General features: G+C 47.6%; 1 protein-coding gene and 1 long non-coding RNA gene across 3 annotated transcripts in view; one reads left to right on the top strand and one right to left on the bottom strand.

Annotated features, from left to right (window-relative positions):
- Window positions 1–13508, bottom strand: part of LOC146890161 (uncharacterized) — a 26058-nt gene extending 12550 nt beyond the window's left edge. Inside the window, exon 1 of the long non-coding RNA XR_014999035.2 lies at window positions 12337–13508. This is a non-coding gene — a long non-coding RNA (uncharacterized LOC146890161). The remainder of the gene's footprint in view (window positions 1–12336) is intronic.
- Window positions 10136–23367, top strand: LOC148118530 (NAD(P)H dehydrogenase [quinone] 1-like). 2 transcript variants are annotated; one of them, XM_087900406.1, is made up of 7 exons: window positions 10136–10294; window positions 15627–15791; window positions 15862–15992; window positions 19404–19517; window positions 20920–21021; window positions 22129–22451; window positions 23006–23367. In XM_087900406.1, exons 1-6 carry the CDS (start codon window positions 10288–10290, stop codon window positions 22432–22434), a joined length of 825 nt encoding a protein of 274 aa, XP_087756532.1. In that variant the 5' UTR covers window positions 10136–10287; the 3' UTR covers window positions 22435–22451; window positions 23006–23367. The 2 variants fall into 2 exon arrangements, with proteins under 2 accessions (XP_087756532.1, XP_087756531.1); XM_087900405.1 differs by lacking the exon at window positions 10136–10294 and adding an exon at window positions 13898–14677.

Below are 23367 nucleotides of genomic sequence, written 5' to 3'. Positions count from 1 at the left end.
CTTCATTCCCTGGTCTCTGCTCGCACAGATCCTCATCTCTGTGACTTCCTTGAAAACCATTTCCTGGAGGAGGAGGTGAAGATCATCAAGAAGATGGGCAACCACCTGACCAACCTCCGTAGGTTGGCTTCTGGGCCCCAGGCATCTCTGAACGAGTACCTCTTTGAATGGCTCACTCTCAGGCATGACTAGGGGGCCTCTCCTTCCGAGGGGCTCCCACCCCTGCTCTGCACCAGCCAGCCTCAGGACCTTCACCCGGACCTCTCAAGAAACCACTAAGACAGCTTTGTAACGCCCTGGAGCCCCTCTCAAGTCTTGGACCAAGTAAAAATAAAGCCTTTTGAAACAGCAAATAAATAAATAAACAAACAAACAAACAAAAGTACCTTGGAGCTCCTTCAGTTCACAAGCCTACTTCAAAAGGATCTCTCTCTTTAAAAACAGTTATGGATCCGGGCAGTGGTGGCGCACGCCTTTAAACCCAGGACTCAGGAGGCAGAGGCAGGCGGATCTCTGTGAGTTCGAGGACAGCCTGGCCTATAGAGAGACCAAGTTCCAGGACAGCCAGGGCTATAGAGAGAAACCCTGTCTTGAAAAACAAACAAACAAACAAACAAACAAAGCAATTGAGAGCCAATGGTTTAACTCTGCAATTTCCTAAGGAGACGAAGAACTACACTGAACAAAAGACTAAATGAGAAACTGAAAACGAGAGGAGCATCTTGGCCGTAAGGCGTCAACTGTGACGTGTGACATTCTGGCAAGGTCCTTGCGCACCCTCATGGTGTGGCCTGCGGTCTCCTGACAGGACCTCTCTGTTCGTCTCTACTGTCAGTTCTGCTCCAAATAAAGTTACTTTGCTACTCGACAAAAGCAAACTTTTGACAAACACTTAGGACTCTAAATCACATGTCTACCAGGTAGCACCCAAGGTGTGGGAAGATCTAGAAAGGTCCTCAAGGTTGCATCTCTGGTTTGTATTAAGCAAGGACTTCAGCGAATTTGCAAGCTGCTGACTAGGTTATTTGGGGCTGGAGGTCCTTCATCAGGCTTATGGTTGATTGGTTGGTCAGTTCATTTGGGTTCTAGGTCAGTGAGCTTGTTTTCTTCAAAAAGGTCATTCATTAGATAGTCCAGGCTAGCCTCAAACTTGTGCTCCTCCTGCCTCCACCTCCAGAGTGACCAGATAACAGGCATGGCCACCTTGGTTTTGAAATACGGCTCAACATTCACGCACCGCCCTGAAGAAAAGATGTATTGGTTCCAGGCCTTTCAAGAAACTTGTTTAATAGTCAAGTGACAATTAAACATGTTACCGAGCAGAAACACCATGTGTACATGTGACAGAGAACAGTGGAGTCAGCAGGCTTTGTGGCTCACGCCTGTAATGCCAGCACTGAGGAAGCTGAGGCGGAAAGATCCCAAATTTAAAGCCAGCCTGGGCTACGTTGCGAGAGCCTGTCTCAATCAACACCAAAGACTTGATTGACACACTTTGGGTCCCTGGCGACTGTTTAGTTCACTCTCGCTTGTACACAATGTCTGGGTACAGATGGCATGACACCCTAAGGCATCCTACTGTGCCCTGCAGAAAGACCTGTACACAGCAGGGGCCTCTGGGACTCAGCCAGAGGTGCCATTAACATCTCACTGTAGCTGCCGTTTGATGACCAGACCCGTTCTCAAACGCCATGTTGGTTCTGAAAATTTCATTTTTGGTCAAGCCACTCCTTCCTCGTGTTCGAAACGGTCTCCTAGTTTCCCAGAAAATTCCACAATTGTAAACAAAGGTTTAGGTAAGATTTCCTTTCATCTTGTAAAAACCTCAGCTCCCTAGAAATTGGGGCTCTCAGCTACACAGCAGATGGTCCTCAGCCTACTCCACTGGGAGAGCATCCAACACCTTCTTCTGTCCAGGCCCCCCACGTGATGCGCATACATACACAGTCAAAAAAAGGCATATATGCAGTAAGTCAATAAATTTTTTAAAAGATAACATTTTGTCTTTGCCATCTTTGGAAAGGACCATGGTGTTGGTGCATTCTTAGGAGTTCTCAGGACAGTGCATGTGTGGAGTTTATTCGGTAGAATTGAGTTACAGAGACGAGTAATGGAACCACATTGTAACTGTCCTTTATCATTTGCATGAGACGTGTTATTTCCCTTTGCCCTTGCTCCTAATCTGATAATCTGCAAACTCTGTTTTCTTTTATTCTTTGTGGTGCAGGAGAAGATACTGTAATGTATTCAGATTCTAGCACATACTACAGTTACTAAACAAAATCGCCGGAAACGTGCAACCCCCCCCCCCAAGGAAAGACAAACCATGTTAGCAACTTGATGTTGGATTCTCCTATGTATGCTGTGAATACCATTGGTGAATAAAACAAGTGCTTTGAACCAATAGCAGGGCAGAGGTAGGCAGGGAAAACTAAACTGAACGTTGGGAAAAGGAAGGCGAAGTTAGGAGAGAAGCTATGAAGCTGCTGCAGAAACAGAAGTTCTGAAGCTTTGCTGGTAGGCCACGACCTCGTAGTGATGCACAGATTAATGGAGATGGGTTAAACTAAGATGTAAGAGTTAGCAAATAAGAGGCTAGAGCTAATGGGCCAAACAGTGATTTAAATAATATGGTTTCTGAGTGATTATTTTGGGTCTGAGATGCTGAGCAGCCAGGAACCAGCAAGCAGCCCTCCCCCAACAAGCAACCACTAAAGCTAGTCCATGTGTCCTCTGACATAAAACTGGAATGTAGGGCTATTTATTTCATGTTTCTGAGTCTAAATTATCAAATTTGGAAATAATATTACGTGAAAGGCTGATTTTGCAATTGTATGGCTCAATTTATAGAGAACCAGGAGACTGGAACTAAAAATATAATTGAGTTTCTTAATCCGAACATCATACCTCGCCAAGTCAAGTAGGAATGTGTGGCTTCACATGTCCAAGGAACATAAAATATAAACAAAAAAAAAATGTATACTTCCAACTCTTACTCAGAGACCACCAGCCAGTATTTGTTATGCTGTGCTCAGTCACTACAAGGAAAAAACTCCTCTTTGGCTCTGCTTCCAAGAGCATCTAAATTTCACAGGACCTGGCTGGCAATATGATTCAGCCGTTAAAGATGCTTGACGCCAAGGCTGACAACCTGAGTTCGGTCCCCAGGACCCTCATGGCAAAAGGAGAAAACTGACTCCCACAAGCTATCCTCTGACCTCCACACAAGCTGCGGTGTGCAAATAAATAAACAATTTCAAAGTTTAAATTACACGGGTTAGGTTGGGGGGAGCAGTTCCATAGGAAGGAGCACTTGCTGAGCAAGCACAAAGACCTGAATTTGGACCCCAGCACAGATACCTCTCAAGTAAAAAGTCAGCCATGGCCACGAGACCCCGTAACGCAAGCACAATGGGGGTCAGCTGCAGGAGCATTACTGGGGTGTGGTGGTGGTGGCCAACCTAGTCCCAGGGTCCGTGAGAAGCCTAGGCAGAGAGCGCTGGAGCAGGACACGCTACATCCTCCTCTGGGCACTGCACACATGGACAGGCCCAGGCACAGGAAACACATGTGCACATACAGCACATACACACTGCTCTCTCTCACACACACAAAGTATAGCAAATAAATTACGCATGCCAATTAAAGGACTGGATTGTATGTAACTTCTTTGAATAAAACGATGCCGGAAGTCAGTGGCAAGTCGACATTAGTACACACTGCACACACTACGCTGTGCTGCTAGTCCATTAACCACCAGGAAATCAGTTTTTAAAAGTTGTCAAGAGCAGGCATGATAATGAATGCCCGCAATCTCAGCACCCAGAAAGCTGAAGCAAGAGGACTACTGGGAGTTTGAGGCCATCCTGGGATACATAGTGAGCACTGGGTCAGCCTGGGCTACATAGCAATACCCTGTCTCAGATAAAAACGAATGTTAAAAGTAAAACATCTCATCAGTACCCCAGCAATGCATGAAGTTCTTACACTTTATGCATCAATTTAAAATAAAATAAAATTTTTTTTTCGGTTTTTTGCGAGACAAGGTTTATCTGTGTAACTTTGGAACCTGTCCTGGGACTCGCTTTGTAGACCAAGCTGGCCTAGAACTCACAGAGATCCTCCTGCCTCTGCCTCCCAAGTGCTAGAATTAAAGATGTGTGCCACCACTGCCCGGAAATTTAAAATAAATTTAATGAAAAAGAGGTAATTCATTTTTTCATGTTTCTTTTGTTTTTTGTTTTAACATCCTGGCCAAGTTTCACCCTCTCTTCAAGTCCCTCTCCGGTGAAAAAGCCAAATTTTTAAATGTCAGAACTCACTTTTGATGTTCCTCTGACTTCTCACTTTAGTCACACAAACGAAAACCTAAAATGACAAGATGGTTTTCCTGGTACAGGCACCGCTAGCAGCCCTGAAGACTAGAGTCCCACCTGAGTTCAATCCCCGAGACCAACACAGTGAAGGAGAACGCCAACTTTGAAAGCTACAGGCACCGCTAGCAGCCCTGAAGACTAGAGTCCCACCTGGGTTTAATCCCCGGGACTAACACAGTAAAGGAGAACGCCAACTTTGAAAGCTGTCCTTTGACCCTACTGCACTCACGTGCCCACACTGACGCAAGCACTCATTAGTAACAAAACACACACACACTGTGAAATCGTACTCTGTATTGCAGATGATTTTTAACTCTGTTAGTAGTAATACCATCTGCTCATTTCACTGAAAGAGATCAAGCTTCCACAAATCGTGCACTTGTGCGCGGAAATCCAAACTGTCAGTCAGAGAAGTGGAAGACTATTAAAAAGGGCAGGAGTAACAGCGAAGTCGAGCAAAATCATGTCTCATCTGTGACCACCAGGTGACGCTAATACACTGTGACTCCATCAAGGAAAAGCCCCCAGAGCGTGGAACCAGGCACAGAAAGAAATTCCAGCATCCCTACCAGCTGTGTGAAATTCTCCACCAACTGGACACGGTCTTGTGATCTTGGGTGGTATTCGAGGATATAACACGGAACCCCCAAAGACCACCACAGAGCCGGTATCCGATGCAAACGGGGTTTATTGATTACAAGTTAGCTAACTAGGACCTTAATCTGACACTCTAGCCGGAGCCTTCGGGGGTAAAAGATTTTTAAAGGGAAAAACCGCAAGGCAGTATTAAGCCTTGGCATTTCAGGATTGGTTAAAGGCATATAACCTTTGAATTCGTTGGTTGATGTATAGAGGAATTTCAAAACAGTAACTGTGAGCAGACTAGAATTTCATAACAGTGGTTAATCAGACACTCACAAGAACATTTGAAGCAAGCAAATTTGTTTGGAGAGAATTGTTTGGGAGTCACTTTGCCCAGAGCAAGCATAGTTTGTGGTTATCCTTGGAACTGTTTATGTCTTTGCTGGGGCTGTACTCACTCCCCCAGTTTGGCCCTGTTTCAAATAAAGTTCTTTTTCAAATTGGAGTTTGTCCTGCTCCTTCGGTTAACTGAAGAGAGGACTCCATCCCAGGCTCCATAGGGAGAATACTGTTGGTGATGTGGTGTTTTGGCATCATGCATATTCTGCAAGCAAACCCTTATCCATACTATATAAGTAAGCCTAACAAACTCATAAATAAACTTATTTACCCACAATAATTTTTTTTCCATTTTTCAAGACAGGGTTTCTCTGTAGCTTTAGAACATATCCTGGAACTCACGCTATAGACCAGGCTGGCCTCAAACTCACAGAGATTAGCCTACCTCTGCCTCCCAAGCGCCAGGATTGAAGGCATGTGCCACCACCACTTGGCATCCACTACCACCTTGCATATTTGATATTCTGATCTTGCTGCCCCTACCTTCTGAGAACAGGGATTATGGGCTTGGGCTACCACACCTGGTTTCTTTGTGTGAATACTCTGGCTGTGTGGTATTCACTCAGTAGACCAGGCTGGCCTGGAACTCTGGAGATCCGCCTGCCTCTGCCTCCTGAGTGCTGGATTCAAGGTGTGTGCCACCACTGCCCGGCTCCCACTCTATTGGAACTAACATCTCATGATAATAAACAAAAACCTCCTTGAAGCTATTAATTTAGCAGAACATTAGCTTTTACAAACCGAGAGCTCTAAGAATGTCATCAGTTCACCCCTTCAGACTATAAAACATCCCCCCATCTTGATATACCTCCACTCTGGTGTACCCACAAATGCATTGTAAAGTTGCCCTGACTTATGACTTTTTTGTTCTATAAAACTGCACGAACCCTGTGAAATGGCTTCCACATGGGAACAAGGAATTATGGGTAACCTAAATTTGTATTCCTGGGCCATGCTCACTCTAAATGACTCCAGAATAAACCATTGCTTATTTCCTTTAAACTGAGAGCTCTGGTTCTTATGTTGGCTCTTCTTTACACCTGAGAGACAACATGAGACATTGCTCTCAGCCACAAAATGTTTGGCAACACAGGAAAACCCAGTGTTCAACACTGTATTGTGGCGCATTCGTTATTTGCCTGCTGCTAAAACAACAGTGACTTGTTAGGTTAGCAGAGCTCTGTTGGAGGGTAGTGACTGTCCTGGCAAAGCAGCCATGGCAGTAGGAGCTGAAGGCGGCTGGTCACATTGAATCCACAGTCAGGAAGCAGAGAGCCTCTACAGACACAGCTCTAACCCCAGCTCCTATGTTTTCTTTTGAAACAAGGTCTCTTGTAGCTTCAGTGGCTTCACACTGTTTGCAGCTAAGCAGAGCTGGCACCTTCAATGGGAGTCTCTGTGTTACTGACAGGTGTCCTTTTATTCCAGATGAAGCTTTATGGCACAACCTGGACATGTTCAGGGATGTGCCCTCCCTAAAATACCATCCAGAGGAACAAGTGTTAGCTCTCTATAAATTCCCCCTTTTCTTTGGTTGAGAAGCACACTACTGGAGAGAGGATGCCCTAGTTCTCCTTCCTGCTTAAGCTGATCTATCTTTCTGCTCTCCCTACCATCTCAGCATTTTCATTTTGGCTTTGCACTGGCCAAAATGAGAATCCACTGAGATCCATCAGTCACTGGCCTGTCACCTCACAAAGAAGAATATACTCACCTATTTCTTCCATGTCAGAGTTTATTGAATAACAGTGAAGTTGTAAGACTGAACAGTTTTAATGATGGCAATTTGTGGAAGTTCGCCTACCTTGGTAGCATGGCCAAGTCACATGTTGTTTTGTTATTCCAGTCTTTCTTGTTTGTTTGTTGTTTAATTTTGACTTTCCAAGACAAGGTTTCTCTATGTAGTTCTGGCTGTCCTGGAACTCTTTCTGTGGACCGTGCTGGCCTTGAACTCACAATGATTCATCTGCCTTTGATACCCAAGTGCTGGGATTAAATTATACACCCCATCGCCTGGCTTTATTCCTATTTTAATTGCTCATATTAACTCACATCACACTGTGAGTGTAGCTACACATCTCTCCACATGCAGTCAGGTTAAGGAAAGGAAGCTGCTGCAGAGTGCAAGGGTTTCAACAGTGTGCTGGGGAAAAGGCTCCATAGCTAAGGAGCGAGGCCCATGTCTGGAAGGAGCAATGGTGGAACTGCTGCTGAAGTCAGGTTTGAGAATGAGGAATTCACATGTGAGAGGAAAAGGCTGAGCCGAGTGCAGAGCAAGAAATGGGTCAGAAGCAGGGAACAGCAGGGGTCAGGACCAGGTCCGGACAGGCAGGCAGGTGGATGGACAGGCAGGCAGGTGGATGGACAGGCAGGCAGGTGGATGGACAGGCAGGCCAGGAGGCTCTGTCAGCGCTGAGGGACAGGGCAGAAGAGGGGAGTCCTCGGTGGTTCTCACCACGCACACCACCATCAGATGATAGGCCGCTGTGCAGTCATGTCATCACAGGGTTGGTTTGTTTGTTTGTTTGTTTGTCTGTCTGTCTGTCTGTCTGTCTGTTTGTTTATGGCTTGCCTTTTCTGGACTACTCAGAATCGAACCCAAGGTCTCACACGTGCTAGGTGAGGGCTCTACCCCTCAGCTATGCCCCACCTCCTGCCATTGCAGTCTTAGGGGACACCACTTGAGTCCAGGTGAGAGAGTTATGCCCTTTTCTCTACCTAGAGTGCCTGGTAAGTCCTTGGGCCTGGATTCCCTGAGACGATTTTAATGCACCCATGTCGTGGGGTCTCTGCAAACACCACAGCCAGCAGAGTAGCAATCCGACGGTGGTTCAGACGTCAGGTCTGATGCCAAGCAGTTTAACTGAGGCATTTTTAAGCACAGCACAATTTGGTGAAGTTTCCTGGTGATAATTCACTCAATCTCATGTGCACAGCAAAGCTGAATACATGACCACATCAAGACTCTCTGTTAAGTACAAATGCCATCTTCCATAAAGATTAGTTCTATAGATTAACTGAGAAGGGAAGTTTGAGATAGGGTCTGGGGAGGAGCTGGTGTAGTCTTGGCTACAGAGATAGCCCAAGTTTCCAGGCTATTCAGCCATCTGTTCCCAGCTTTCTGGGCAGATAACAGGTTATCCATCTCTCCCTTTAGAGACAACAGTGTGTGCTTAGCATTCCTGGTTCCCCGAGTGCCTACCCGTGAGCACAAGGACCTCCTTGCCTGCTATCCCACGTGCCCCTCCCTGTTGTAAGTCTCTCCAGTAAAGCTAAGGAGGTGTCCTTTCTATTCTCAGGACTAACTCATTTCTAGTCTATGCTGGATGGATGGTGGGACAGATGAAATCGTTTCTAAGTAAAATGGATTCTATGAAGCAGGGCCCTGCCTGATGTACCACTGTTTTATGCACTATGGAGGGACTTAGAGTAGTGCACAGCCTGACCTCAACACTGGGGATGACTGCAACTCGAGATGCTGAATGAAAAATAGAAAAGGAGACGTGACTGCTCCTAGGTGTGGTGGAGAAGGAGGTTTATTGTCGATGAAAGGGAGAGCACAGCCAGAGGCAGAGACATCTGGGAGAGTCCAGAGTGAATAGTAACCTGAGCCTGGCCTTATAGGAGAACAAGGAGGGGAGAGCCAGGAAACCAGGGAGACCAAGAGGCCAGAGGGTAAAGGGTAAAGAGGACCGGTGTAGTCCAAATGTCTGGATTATATAGGGAAGAACTGCTTGCTTGGGGTAAAGGCAGGCAGCCCTGTGTTGATGCTTTCAGGGCAGGGGGCAGGGTATGCCAGCCATACCCTGTGACAGGTAAGGACTGAGGGATGCTGGGAGAACATGCCAAGTCTGCTTTAACTTGTTAAATAGGAACCTCAGTTAGACAGGAGGTCAAATCTCTTAGGTACAAGGTTTAAGACCCAACAAATCCTACCTCCCCGACTGAGGTCAGGTCAGATGAAGATGCTTGGTTCCCTGGAGCTGAGTTACAACTAGTTGTGCAGTCCCTATGAGATGCTGGGAACCAAAGGATGCTCTGAAAAAGCAGCCCCATGAGTTGCTGGGAACCATAGGGTCCTCTGGAAAAGCAGCCCGTTCACTAAACAGCAGCGTCATCTCTCGGGCCGCTTTACGTGACTTGTATAAAGTTTGTGGAGGCTCACTCTAGAGTCACGGTGACTTGTGCAAATCTGTGGGCCCTCAGTCTAGAGTCACGGTGACTTGTGCAAATCTGTGGGCCCTCAGTCTAGAGTCACGGTGACTTGTGCAAATCTGTGGGCCCTCAGTCTAGAGTCACGGTGACTTGTGTAAATCTGTGGGCGCTAAGTGTAGAGTCATAGTGACTTGGCAAAATCTGAGCCAGGATTTTACCAACCCCACCCTTCCCTTTGCTGACAAAGGCTACTTTTCAGGGTCGAGTAAAGATTAATCCATTAATCCATATAGGCGGGACATGCAGGCAGGGCCAACAAAGTTCCGGTAATTTCTGTCGGAAATTTACATTTTGTACCCAGGAAGTCTCCAGCAGAGGGCAGTTAAATTTATCCCATATGTTCCCACATCCTCAGATCCCCTTCTCACTCCCTGCATCCCAGGGAACCCTTTTGACTTCCATGTGCAGGCGTCCTATTACAGCCCTAAATGGCTTCTCCCATCCTGTAACTTGGTACCTCTGCCCAGTGCTTCTGAGTTGGGGAACCCAGCCCCGCCTTTGCTAGGTGCCCCACACTGTGGGCAGGGCTGCCTCCCAGGGTGGGTAGGGCTGCCCCACCCAGCAGGTAGGGCCCTTAGGCAAGACATAAATCCAACAAGTGCTCATCCCAGGCTGCAGTCCAAAGGATCTCTCAGGACTCTGCAGGGTCGTCCTGGCAACCAGCTGCTCGGCCAGTCAACATCTGGTACTGCATCCACCCTCAATATCTGGAGCCATGGCAGGTGAGTGCAGTGCCAATTCCAGCCTGATTCATCCAGGGGAGTATGCAGGAGCTTGCTATGAGTTTTGTTCCTTGCTCAAAGAGGAAAAAGGGAAGTGATTAGGGTCCTGGATGAGCCTTGGCTGGTTTCTGGAAGGGAAGCTTCTGTTCCCAGCCAGAGAGGCAGATTATTCTGCGGCTCATCCTCACCCAGGGCAACTCGAGCATTGCCCCTTCCATGTCCCTTCCCTAACAGAGCTGACCTATTTAGAGATAGGGCCACGTGTAGCCCAAGCCGGCCATAAAATTGCTGCATAGCAAAGACTGGCCTTGAACTTAGGGGCCTCTTGCCTCCACTGCCTGAGTGCCAGGATCGTATCTGTGCACTGCCATGCCTGGTTTATATGACAATGGGAGCCAAATTGAAACCAGACTTCGTGCATGCTAGGTGAGCTCTCTACCACCTCAGCTCTGTGCACATCCCCCAGCTTAGGCCAGAGAGTATTTCAGCATTTGGAAATAAGTGCTAACATTTAGCAATGCAGAGGCAATTTATAGGGACTCTTGCTGGGCTTGGCACACACCTCTAATTCTAGCACTCGAGAGGCAGAGGCACGCAGAACTCTTCAAGTTTGAGGCCAGCCTGCTCTACAAAGTGAGTGCCAGGAAAGCCAGAGTTACATAGTAGAGAAAGGCTCTGTCTTAAAAAAAAAAAAAAGAAAAGAAAAAGGGGGACTGTCAAGTTCTGGAAGAAAACAAGAAGAAGGGGAGATGGGGTTGGGCTGGAGCTGGGAAGCAGTGTAATAGAACTGGAACCCCACTCCAGCCTGCCTGGCCCTGGACAGTTTCTACTGCGACCCTGGAAGGGGAAATCTGATTTTCTCTTTGGCCTCTTTTTGTGACAGTCTCCCCACTGTGTCATCATCCCAGGGGGTAAGTATGGGAAGAGGTCCTTGGAGGTCACAACCACACTTGTCTAGAACCTAACTGGTATCTACTGCTACTTGAGCAACTAGCGGCCAGGACTAATGCTGCCCTACAGCGGCTGGCTCTGAGTCTGGGCAGCGTTAAAGTTTAGGCAGCATTTCCAGTTGGGGCAGAAGTCTACCTTTTTGTAGTAACTTCCCCTCTAAAACTACTGCAGCCCCCACAAACACACTCAGGATCTTCCCTTGCTAGAAGCAGTCAGGGGACGAGGTCGGCGCTGAGGTTGGCATGGTACCATTGTAGTTTCTAGGAAACTGGGAGTGTCCACTGAGCTCTACCAGGAACTGCTGGGAGAGCCAGCAGGGAAGAGTTTCCAGCAGCGGGTAAGGCTGTCCGCTAGTTTCTCTTTGTATGCTGCTCTCCACTTATGCACGAGGGGCAAATGTGTAAGACCCCTGTATTGGCACCGCAGACCATGCACATTACATTTCTCTTATACCCCTGGCTGCGATTCAGTTGAATGTTTGTTTATCCGTTCATCCACTCGTTCATTCTGACCAGACTGGATTCGAACTCAATTTGGTCTGGGCTGATCTTCCATTCCTGATCCTCCTGCCTCTCTTCCCAGCGCTGGGGTTACAGCTGTGTGCCACCATGCCTGACTAAACTTAGTTTGTAAATTAAAGGAGATTAACAAGGCTCAACGTGAAACAGTAAAATGACGACAGCGGCTAGAATTCAGGCGCCCTGGTTTGCTTCCTGTTGCTGTGCTCAAACATTGGCCAAAAGCAACTTGCGGAGGAAAGGGCGTGTTTCAGTTCACGGCACTGAGGGAAACTGAGGCAGGGACCTGGAGGTGGGACCTGAGGCAGAAGAACTGTTTCCTGGCTTGCTCTCCCGACTTTCTCACACTGCCCAGCCACACCTGCCCTAGGGTGACACCAAGGACAATGAACCGACACTCCCACATCAATATCTAATCAAGAAAATGACTCCCCTTGGCCACAGGCCAGTCTGGTGGAGGCAATTCCTATTGACCCTCTGTCCACTCGACAAACGGACATATCACTACTAAACCATTACCCTTTTCTTGTCCTCCAAGATCTTATACTAACGTCACAGTGTAAAACAGCTCACCTTTTAAAAGCCACACGCCTTATTTTCAATACCTTACGAGTTCAATGTTTCCTTAAGATATCCAAAGTCTCTTAACTGTATGTTCCTGTAACGATCAAGAAACAGTTAAATTCTTCCTATTCTGAGAGGAAAGCGTCAGGGCAGAGTTACAATCCGAGCAAAGCGAAAGCAACATCCAGCAGTGTAGATGGCTTTGTGTGGGAGATCTGGGACTCCAGAGAGTTCAGTAGTCCTGCCTCCCTGGTCGTATCACCTGCAGCTCACGCAGCTTGTCTCCTGGCTCAGGACAGCTCCACTCCACACCTGCTGCTTCCTCAATGGTCATCCCACAGTCCTCGTGTCTCCGACACCCTGGGGTCTCCACTGTGACCGAGGCTGCACCTTCACCAATGGCCTCCCCTGGTCTCTCCCAGTGCCAGGCTTCAGCTACTCTCCATGACCCCTTCAGCCTTCAAAACCAGTCCCACCTGGGTGATGCTAATGCATTAGCAAGTCCAGATGCCAGCTTGAGGCGCAGTCTTGTTCCCCTGTTCTAGGACCACAGCTTCTGAGGGCTGACCCCGAGATTTCGTTTCAATGCTGTTATCCTTTTAGCAACAGGTGATTTTTTTTTTTTTAGCTGCAGCTGACCAGCATCGGATGTCCCGGTAAAGGAAAGGGTTCATCCACTTCAGTGATGCTGGACCCTTGCCAACCACAGCCAGTTCTTCAGCTGACCAGAAGCCACCGAGTCTCAATATAAAACATCACAGAACAGCCCTTCTAGAGTCTTTGAGGGACTCTCAACCTTCCCTCACTAGCCAGGCCTCCATCTGCACTGAGCTGGGCATTCTTATCTTCCAAGCTCCCACTAGGGCTCCTCAAGCTCGGAGCGCGCAATAGCTCTTCCAGCCCAAAGCTCCAAAATCCTTCCACAGCCCTCAAAACAACGCTGTGAGGTCCATCAGGGCAACGAGCCCGCTCTGTGGCCGGTTTCAGTCCTAGTTTCTTTTTCTCTTGTGATGAGAAAGCCCGGATCCAAAGCACCTGGGGGAGGAGAGGATGTGTTTCCGCTCACAGTTCAGCTAACAGTCCATCACTGAGGGAGGGCAGGTCAGGAGCTTGCAGGTAGGAGCTGAAGCAGAGGCCTGAGGAATGCTGTTTATAGGATTGTTGGTAACCAAACCCTGCTTTCTAACAAACCCTGAACTGCTTCCAAAGGGAGGGACCTACTTTCTAACACAACCCTGGACTGCTCCCAAAGGGCTGGGGCCAGCCACAGTGGGCTGATTGCTCCTCAATCAATCATTAATGAAGAAACTGTCCCATAGACACAACCCAGGGCAGTCTGGTGGAGGAAGTTTTTCAACAGCTGAAGTTTTCTCCTCCCAGGTGATCTAGCTTGTGCCAAGTTGGCAAAACTAACAAGCACACAGGTTTTCGAAATACAAATTATCCAGGAAGCGGTGGTACAGGCCTTTAATCCCAGCACTCAGGAGGCAGAGGATCTCTGCGAGGTCTAGGCCAACCTGGTCTAATAAACCGTGTCTCAAAAAAAAAACCTTAATAAATAAATAATAACTTTTTATTTTCTATTTTCCAGTCCACAATCACCAGCATTTATGAGGGAGGGATAGGAAAATCTGAAATTCAGAGATGTCTTCAGTTATATGTTGAGCTAAAGGCGAGCCTGGGTTATGAGACTCATCTCAAAAATAAAAAAAAGCATACTATCTCACAGAACATTGTATATTTCTGTGTCCACACAGAAATGAGGATTATTGAGGAAGAAGCAGGAACACTCGAATATTGTTTTTGAAACAGGGTCTTGCACTGTAGCCCAGGCTTTCCTGGGACTTGTGGCAGTCCTCCTGCCTCGGCTTCCCAGACGCTGATGTTACAGAAATGACTGTTGGAACTAGTTTATGTACGCTCAGTAGGTCAGTCTTGACAGTGACTGGACCGTGCAGGACCGAACTCTGTAGGCGTCTAAACACCCTAGCGGTTACCATGCCAGTGGCTCAGTCAGTGAAGCGCTCGCCCTGCAAGCATGAGGACCTGAGCTCAGATCCCTAGACCCAGGGTTTTCAAAAGAAGGCGAGGTGAAGGAGCACGTGCTTATCATCTCAAGACTGGGAAACAGAGCCAAGAAAGTCCCTCAGGATCGCTGACAGCCAGCCTGGTCTACTTGGAAACTTCTGTGCTAGTGAGAGACCGTGTTTCAAACAGGATAAAGGTGCCTGGGGAATGATACCCAATGTCGTCCTCTAGTCTCCACATGTACACGCAGACACATGTGTGTCACACGTATGAATAAGCACACACATCAGACAATGGAATCTGATCACTATGGTGAGATATTGTAAGTAAGAACTAAATGGAGCATTAACGAGGTGATTGGGGGCAGACATGGAGGTCCCAGAATTTGGGAGGTAGAGGTAGGAGGACCAGAGGTTCAAGGCCATCCTGTACTATACAGTGCATTTGAAGCTAGCCTGGGCTACTTGAGGCCCTCTCTCCCAGGGGTGAGAGGTGTTTGGGTTACAGCAACTCTGTCCTCAGAAATGATCTAAGTCCTTCCTAGATCTGTAGACTAATGTGTGGAGAGATTGCTTTAGAGTGGGGAGTCTGCCTTGAATCTGTCCCTCTTGTTATGTTACCCAGTGATGTCCTAGGACTCTCCAGAGTTCCCACCAGCAGGAAGACCCTCTCCAGGCGCAGCCTCCTCCCTACCTCTAGTGTTGTTGTGAACCAAATAAACCTTTACATATATAAAGTTTTCTTTTTCAAGACGGGGTTTCTCTGTAGCTTTGGAACCTGTCCTGGAACTCGCTCTGGAGACCAGGTTGGTCTCAAACTTACAGAAATCAGCCTACCTCTGAATCCTGAGTGCTGGGATTGAAGGTGTGCACCAACACTTTCCAGCTCTGGACTTCACATTTTTAAAAATGAGTAAATTACATTTATTGGGAATATGTGTATGTGTGTGTGCACGCGCGTGCATATACAAACTCCATGTGGAAGTGAGAATAACCTCAGAGGCCGGTTCTCTCCTTCCACCATGTGGGTCCTGGGGATTGGTCTTAGGTCATCAGGTGTGACAGCAAGCACCACCACCTGCTGAAGCATCTCACCAGCCCACTGAACTTCAGATGTTCAGATTAGAGCTGTTTAATTGATAAACTTAGCCACTGTTCCCTAATCTAAGGAATCAAGGTGGAAACATGTCTAGTCTCAAGCATTTTAGATGAGAGACTCATTCAACCTGTTTGAATCTCTCTTCCGTGTCTCACTTTGTTGTATCTAAACAGTGAGGAGAGCCCTGATCATATTGGCCCATGAGGAGAAGACTTCATTCAACTATGCCATGAAGGAGGCTGCCGTAAGTGTTCTGAAGAAGAAAGGATGGGAGGTGACTGAATCTGACCTCTATGCTATGAACTTCAACCCCGTTGCTTCCAGAAAGGACGTCTCAGGTAAGAACTGTCTCTCTCCGCTGACCGTGGACCCTGTGGCCCAGCCTTAGCCTCTCTTTCCTCCCGACAGGTAAGCTGAAGGACCCCCAAAACTTTCAGTATGCTTTTGAGACGGCTCTAGCCCATAAAGAAGGCCGCCTGAGCCCAGATATCGTGACTGAACAGAAAAAGCTGGAAGCTGCAGACCTCTTGATATTTCAGGTATGGCTAGGGCAGAGATCATAAGAAAGCAATGTCTGGGGAGTTTGTCCTTAGTGCCCTGAACCTGTCACTGTATGCATTCTCTCTGAAAAAATGATGTCAGTCAGGGGCTGACACTGCATAGGTTCACAAATGGTACCCAGCTTAGCTTCCTGTGCTTTGCGTACTTATTTAATTGTGTGTGTGTGTGTGTGTGTGTGTGTGTGTGTGTGTGTGTGTGTGTATGCACACTTGCCCTTTGTGCCTGGAGGACTACTTTCAGGAGTTGGTTTTCTCCTTCCACAATGCAGTTCTGGGGATCAAATTCAAGTCATCAAGCTTGGTGGCTAGCGACTTTATCTGCTGACCAGTCCTCACTTTGGTTTTTGGAGACACAGTATCGCTATGACACCCTGGCTTGTTTGGAACTCACTATGGAGAGCAGGCTGGCTTCAAACTTTCAGTGATCCTCCTGCCTCTGCTTCCTGAGCTCTGGGAGTACAGATGTACCGACATTCCTAGCTCTGGCACACTCTTCTGAGTTTAGAACGACCCGGAACTCTGTCTCCTGAGCACTGGGGTTAATTACACTTTCATGTGGGAATACAGCCCCGAGGATAACACAGAAGTCCCCAGCTTTTCTCCGCAGTGTGCCTGGATAGTGGACTCTCCCTGTGGGCTCTCTTAAAGTTTGTACTTTTGCTCCTTTTGTATCCCGGACAGTTTGGGGGTGACAGTGACTGCTGCGCATGTGCAGCTTCCCTGCAGCATGGCTGACCCTGCTGGAGGTTTATTCTCCTTCAAGCCAAGGTACCACCAGCAGATGATGTGAGGATTATGTGTGCCCGCTGCCCCGCCCCCACCCCACCCCACTCTGTTTGGAGTTACAGGCATGTCGCATCCAGTTTATATAGTGCTAAGGATCAAATCCAGGGAAGGCTTCCTGCCTGCTATGCCCATACTCCATCACTGAGCCACACAGGACAGCTTCTCCATCTTATGGTAGTGCAGCCAAGGGGAGCAACAGGAGTGGCTTCCAGTTCTTGTCTCTGAGTCACCATGTTTAGACATAAAAGGCACTTGTGTGAGCCTCAGCTTTGTCTTCCACCAACGTGTGAGTCTCTTCACAGTCTGTACTCATGTGAAAGACTCGACAGCAAATCAGGCACTGCCGCTAGTGCATCGCAGGAAAATGTAAGCACCATGGACCCAGCTTCAGTCCTGTTTCTCACTCCAGTTAGGAAATTGACCTCCAAGCCGAGTATGGTAGCACACAGCAGTAATCCCAACACAGGAGAAGTGAATGCAGGTCAGCCTTAGCTACATACACAGCAAGTTCAGAGCTAGCCTGGTCTATGTGAGACTATGTCTTTTTGTTTGTGTGTTTGCTTATTGTTGTTGCTGTTGTTTTTGAGACAAGGTTTCCCTGTGTAGTCCTGGCTGCCCTGGAGTTCGCTCTGTACATCTGGCTGCCCTCAAACTCAAACATCCATCCGCCTCTACCTCCCGAGTGCTGGGATCTAATGTGTGTGTCACCATGCTCATCTTAAGAGACTATGTCTTTAAAAACAAATCACAGCCAGGGAGTGGTGGCGCACACCTTTAATCCCAGTACTTGGGAGGCAGAGGCTGATAGAGCTCTGTGAATTCGACGCCAGACTGGTCTACAAAGTGAGTTCCAGGGCAGCCAGTGCTGTTACATGGAGAAATCCTTTCTTGAAAAAAAAACAAATAATAATAATAATATAAACCAAAACAACAAAAACAAAAAAAGCATTCCTGAACTCTGACTTCTGCAGTCCTTTACTGTAAGTCAAGAACCCTTTGAATATTGAAGAAACCTATTTAGCTCTGAAAATTTTTTGGTTTTGATTTTTGTGTGTATAGGGGTGGGGTGTCTGGAGGTGTGTTGGCCAGAAGATGGAATAGCAGCCATTTCATTTGGGACAGGATCTTTCATTGGCCTGGAGCTCAGTTGCAGTGAGGCTGGCTGGCCGGAGAGCCACAGGGATCCACCTGTCTACAACTCCCCACTTCCTTGTTGCTGGAATTAGACGCATGGGAGGCCACACCAGCTTTTCACAGGGGTGCTCGGGAACCGAACTCAGGCACTCGTGCTTGTGAGACCAGCTCCTTACCGACTGAGCCGTGTCTCCAAGCCCTATAAATTTTCTCTATCCTGACTTTCTTCCTGGATGTGTTCATGAGTTTTGAACCATGTTTTGAGGAGAGTGAAGACTTGAGCAGAGTCTCCTCAGCTTTTACTGGGACCAGAAGGCAGACAAGATACAGTTTCGGGGTGTGGGGATGGATGAGAGGGCCTCAGACTTGTTTGCATGGCAAACGTGTGTGCTCTGTCATTGAACAGCACCCTACATAAGACTTTCTCATGGGGCCCCTGATACACCTTAGTCACAGTGACCAGTGGCCTACACTCTGAGTGACTATGTTTGTTCTAGATGATGGGATTGCAGGTCTGTGTGCACACGGGAGGCTCAACTGGGAAGGACGTCTGCTAACACAAGCTCTTGAGAAAATATTCAGTCATTGCTCGTGCAGAGGGAAACTCGCCAGCAGTCCTTGCTACTTGGCCTTTGCTACCAGTTGGATTCCACGGAAACGGATCTTATTTGCTTGTGACTTTGTTCACACCCAGCCAATGGTTGTAGCTTTTAGGAGGAAAAAAAGAGGGTCAAGATCCAGGACAGAATTTTCTCTTGAATTAGGCACTACCATATATTTTCCTTTAGTTTTTGTTTGTTTTGAGACAGGGTCTCTCTGTGTAGACCAGGCTGGCCTCAAACTCACAGAGATCAACCTGCCTCTGCCTCCTGAGTGATGGGACTATTTTTGAATACCACTATGTTACCTGGGCTGGCCTTGAACTCACATTCTTTCAGCCTCAGCCTTCTGAGTTGCTGGGGTTGTGTCTGTTTGCCACCATGCCCTGTTACATTTCTTCTCTTCTTGCTTTTATGAGATGGCCTAGGTATGTAGCCCATGCTGGCCCTAAAGCCTCAATATCTTGCCTTTGCCTCCTGAGGTTTAGGATAACAGATGCTCGCTAACACATCCTGCTTTACTGTGTGTGTCTGTGGGGGAGGTCTCTGTGTGTGTGTGTGTGTGTGTGTGTGTCTGTGTGTGTCTGTGTGTGTCTGTGTTATGCTACCCAAGTTGGCCTCAAACCTTTGGCATTCAACAATCCTGCAGCCCAGCCTCACCAAATAGTTTATACTAAGGGAGCAAGGCACTTTCCCTGGTTATCCCTGTCTTTGCTAAATGTGCTAACTTTCCCTGAGGGAACCACAGGGTGACCGTGCTCTATGGTGACTCTGTGGACAGTTGCTCAGCACCCGAACTCTTCCTGGCCGTGGGTGGAAGGGACCGCAGGGGAGTGCCCAGAGCTGACCTTAGGTGTCTTCTTTCCCACAGTTCCCTCTGTATTGGTTTGGAGTGCCCGCCATTATGAAAGGCTGGTTTGAGCGAGTGTTCGTGCGGGAATTCGCCTACACATATGCCACCATGTATGACCACGGTCCTTTCCGGGTAGGTGAACCATTGGGCATTTCCTGGGTAGACTCGGCCCTGAGAACACAGCTGGACTCTAAGACCAGGGAGCATTGGACAGCTCTTATAAGTCAAAAAATAACATGTTTTGGATTTGAATTTTATTTAGACTTACTTATTTATTATTTCATGTGTATAGGTGTTTTGCCTGCTTGTATGTCTGTGTACCACATATGTAGAGCACCCAGAGAGTCCAGAAAAGGGCATCAGGTCCCCTGTAACTGGAGTTACAAGGCAGTTGTGAGCCACCATGTGGGTGCTGGGAAATGAACCTGGGTTGACTGGAGAGCAGCAAGTGCTCTTATGCCCTAGACCATCTCTGGTCCTCTAGTTTGTTTGTTTATGTGGGAGGGACACACACATGCCCCAGTGTGTATATGGAGGTCAACGTGCAGACTGGGGTACAAGATCAGGTTGTCAGTCTTGGTGACAAGCTCCTTCCCCAGCTAAGCTACCCCACCAGCCCTTGGAATGTGTTTTAGAGTCTTCCAGAGAAAATGAAAAAGTGAGTGCGGACGGGATTGCTGAGTGGCGAAGGACAGAAGAACCAGACTTTTAGATGTCTGGTGGACACTTGCTGTGCCATTTTTCTCTTCATGTTTGAGATTTTTCATAGCAAAAATAAAATGAAAATTTTGCTGACATGGTGCCAGACACCTAAAATCCCATTTGGGAAGTAGAGGTGGGAAGATCAGGAGTTCAAGGTCATCCTCAGCTATCAACAGAGTTTTAGGGCAGCCTGGAATACTTGAGATCCTGCGTGGACAAAATTAAAACAACTAAAACAAAACAAAGCAACAACAAAAAAAATTGTTGTTTGGAGGCCAAACAGTGGCAAGAAAGATCTTGTGACTTTTTTTTCTTTTTAATTTAAATTAAAAAAAAAAACTGACGCAGGGTCTCACTTTGCAGATCAGGCTGGCTTGGAACTCACAGAGAGCCACGTGCCTCTGCCTCCTGAGATCTGGAATTAAAGACGTGTACCGTCAATATTTTTGTTATTTTGCTTTGTTTTTCTGTGTTGCCCTGGCTGTCCTGGAACTCACTCTGTAACAGGCTGACCTCAATCTCTCAGATCCTCCTGCCTGTGGCTCCTGAGTGCTGGGATTAAAGCCATGTGCCACCATGCTGGGCCATCTACCATGGCGAGTCATCTGCTAATGTTTGAAGTGATGTGTGATTTGTGCTGCAGCCATGGCTCTCCACAGCCACGTGCCGGTCACAGCCACAACTGGAACACGTGCAGAGTCAGGCCGAAGCTGCAGAGGAGCTGAAATGATAGCACCCATAGGATGGACTCAATCACCCCTCTCCCTGGGGCCCCGTTCATTAACTCACTGGGTCCCAGGAGAGGAGGGGGTGACACATTTTTCTCTTTCAGAATAAGAAGGCCTTGCTTTCCTTCACCACTGGGAGTAACGACTCCATGTACTCTGTTAACGGCATCCACGGGGACATAAACATCACCCTCTGGCCACTGCAGGTATCTTGTTGTGGGTGAACTTCCAGGGGAGTTAGATAGCTGAGGTTTCCTCAGAGTCTAAACCTCCAGGCAGTAACCGAAAATTGATCCGAGGTATGAAGAGGAAAGTCTGGCAATGGTGCAGCTGCACCCGGGCTTTCTTCAGGAGCTTGTGACCCAGGCGGTTGGGGTACATGGTCAAACCAAAGTGCACCCGGCCCTCAGCATGTGCAGCCAAAATCTTGGGCTCCCCTGTCTTCCTGGAATTATATCTGCAGCTCCAGAACATTTTGGTTTTCCTTAATGAAAAAGGGGGGGGGGGGTGTTTGTGTGTGTGCGTGTGTGTGTGTGTGTGTGTACCAAAGGACAACTTTGGGAAGACAGCCGGGTTCCCTTGTTTCTGTCGTGGTACTGTACAGTGGAGACTAGCAGACCAAGGAGCTTCTGAGCAGTTCTGGTGTCCCCGCCTCCCATCTTAATTTAGCATACAGATTCATGCCACTGCGTTCACTTTTTCACACGGGCTCTGGGTTCTGACTCACACCATCAGACTTGCAAGGCTTGTGCCTTTACTCAGTGAGTCATCTACTCAGTCCTCCCACCCCCGGTTTTTTTTTGTTTTAAAAGGGTGGTGGTGGTGCAGTGTGGTGTGCTGTGAGCTGGAAAGATGGCTCAGAAGTTAAAAGCAATGGTCGCTTGTTCAGAGGACCTGGGTTCAATTCTCAGTACCCACATGGCAGCTCTCAGCCCCAGACCAACAACAACTACTTTCTTCTTCTTCTTCTCCTTCTCCTTCTCCTTCTCCTTCTCCTTCTCCTTCTCCTTCTCCTTCTCCTTCTCCTTCTCCTTCTCCTTCTTCTTCTTCTTCTTCTTCTTTTATAATTTATTTTCTGTGCTCTGGTGTTCTGCCTGCATGCATGTCGGAATGAGGGTGTCAGATCTTGGGGGTACAAACAGTTGTGAGCTGTTATGTTGGTGCTGGGAATTGAACCCAGGTTTTCTGGAAAACAGGAAGCCCTGTTACCAACGGAGCCCCTCTCCAGCCCCCAGACCAACTTCTGATGCCTGGTTACAGTACAAACTGCCAGACTGCTCCTGCAACTTAACTCTGTGTCCTGTGTCTTGCAGAGTGGCATTCTGCATTTCTGTGGCTTCCAGGTCTTGGAACCACAGGTGGTGTACAGCATTGCCCATACCCCACCAGAGACCCGGAAGCAGATCCTGGAAGGGTGGAAGAAGCGCCTGGAGACTATCTGGGATGAGAAGCCACTCTACTTCACTCCAAGCAGCATGTTTGACCTCAACTTCCAGGCAGGATTTGTTCTGAAAAAAGAGGTTCAAGAGGAGCAGAAAAAGAACAAAATTGGCCTTTCTGTGGGCCATCACTTGGGCAAAGCCATTCCAGCTGATGACCAGACCAAAGCTAGAAAATAAGATTGTTTTTCTAACATGTAAGTTAAAACTAGTGACTTTTTTCCAACTTGCCTGACCTTTTGTTTTTCCCTTTATTCCACAAGGATAGGAAAACAAAGTAGGTTCACCTCATACGTTCTTGGATAGTTCTATCATTGAGTGTATGACTATACTGCACTATGACTGAAATCAGATGAGGTCGCTTGCCAGGACGGGTGGGGAGCAGCGGCTATGGAAGCTGGAAGATACTCCTCTAGGTCATCTATGCAATATAAACCCTTTCTTAGGGCTAGCCCTGGCTATAGGGCATCCAACTCTCCAGAGACTGGTTTCTTTTAACTACCTCTTTGTGATTTAGGGCAGAGGGGAATTGCTCAAAGAAAACAAAGGCTGAGGGACCTACTTGCTTGCAGTTAGTAAGCTAAAGTCTGTTTACAATGCATCCTGGTTTCAATCACTGTGAAGTGACTGACATGCCTCCCAGGGGGTTCTCTCCAGCTGTCTCTGTCTTGTACACAGAACACACAGGTCCTAGGAAAAGAATACTAAAACATGTCTCTATCTCATTTTTCCAACTCTTTTTCTTTTTCAGAAATAAATGAACACACAAGGACATGGTGGTGCTTGCCTTTAAGCTCTTCAATACTTAAAACAACAGCCCACTACTGAGCCGGAGAGATGGCTCTGCTGGCAGTTAAGAGCACTTGCTGCTCTTACTCAGGACCTGCGGTTCAGCTTCCATCCAGCTGACACCTACATAGAAGCTAAGAGCTGTTTCTATCTCCAGTTCCAAGGATCCAGTGCCCTCTCCTGGCTTCTGCAGGCACCAAATGTACACAGTGCACAGACATGCATGCAAATAAAACATCCAGACACGTAAAATAAGTCCTAAATGCCAAAACAAAACAAAAAATTATAGCCTTCCACCAAAAATAAAAGTTTGATCTATACAAA

Source organism: Myodes glareolus, chromosome 22, assembly GCF_982192425.1.
Source record: "Myodes glareolus chromosome 22, mMyoGla1.1, whole genome shotgun sequence".
Classification (NCBI taxonomy): Eukaryota; Metazoa; Chordata; class Mammalia; order Rodentia; family Cricetidae; genus Myodes; species Myodes glareolus.
Note: the sequence above shows the minus strand (reverse complement) of the source record. Positions and strands in the feature narration are given on the sequence as shown.

Excerpts from the sequence above, each read along its gene's own strand:
- LOC148118530 (XM_087900405.1), top strand. Across the intron at positions 15,993-19,403 it reads CAGACCTCTTGATATTTCAG|TTCCCTCTGTATTGGTTTGG; the intron begins GTATGGCTAGGG and ends TCTTTCCCACAG. Across the intron at positions 19,518-20,919 it reads ATGACCACGGTCCTTTCCGG|AATAAGAAGGCCTTGCTTTC; the intron begins GTAGGTGAACCA and ends TTTCTCTTTCAG.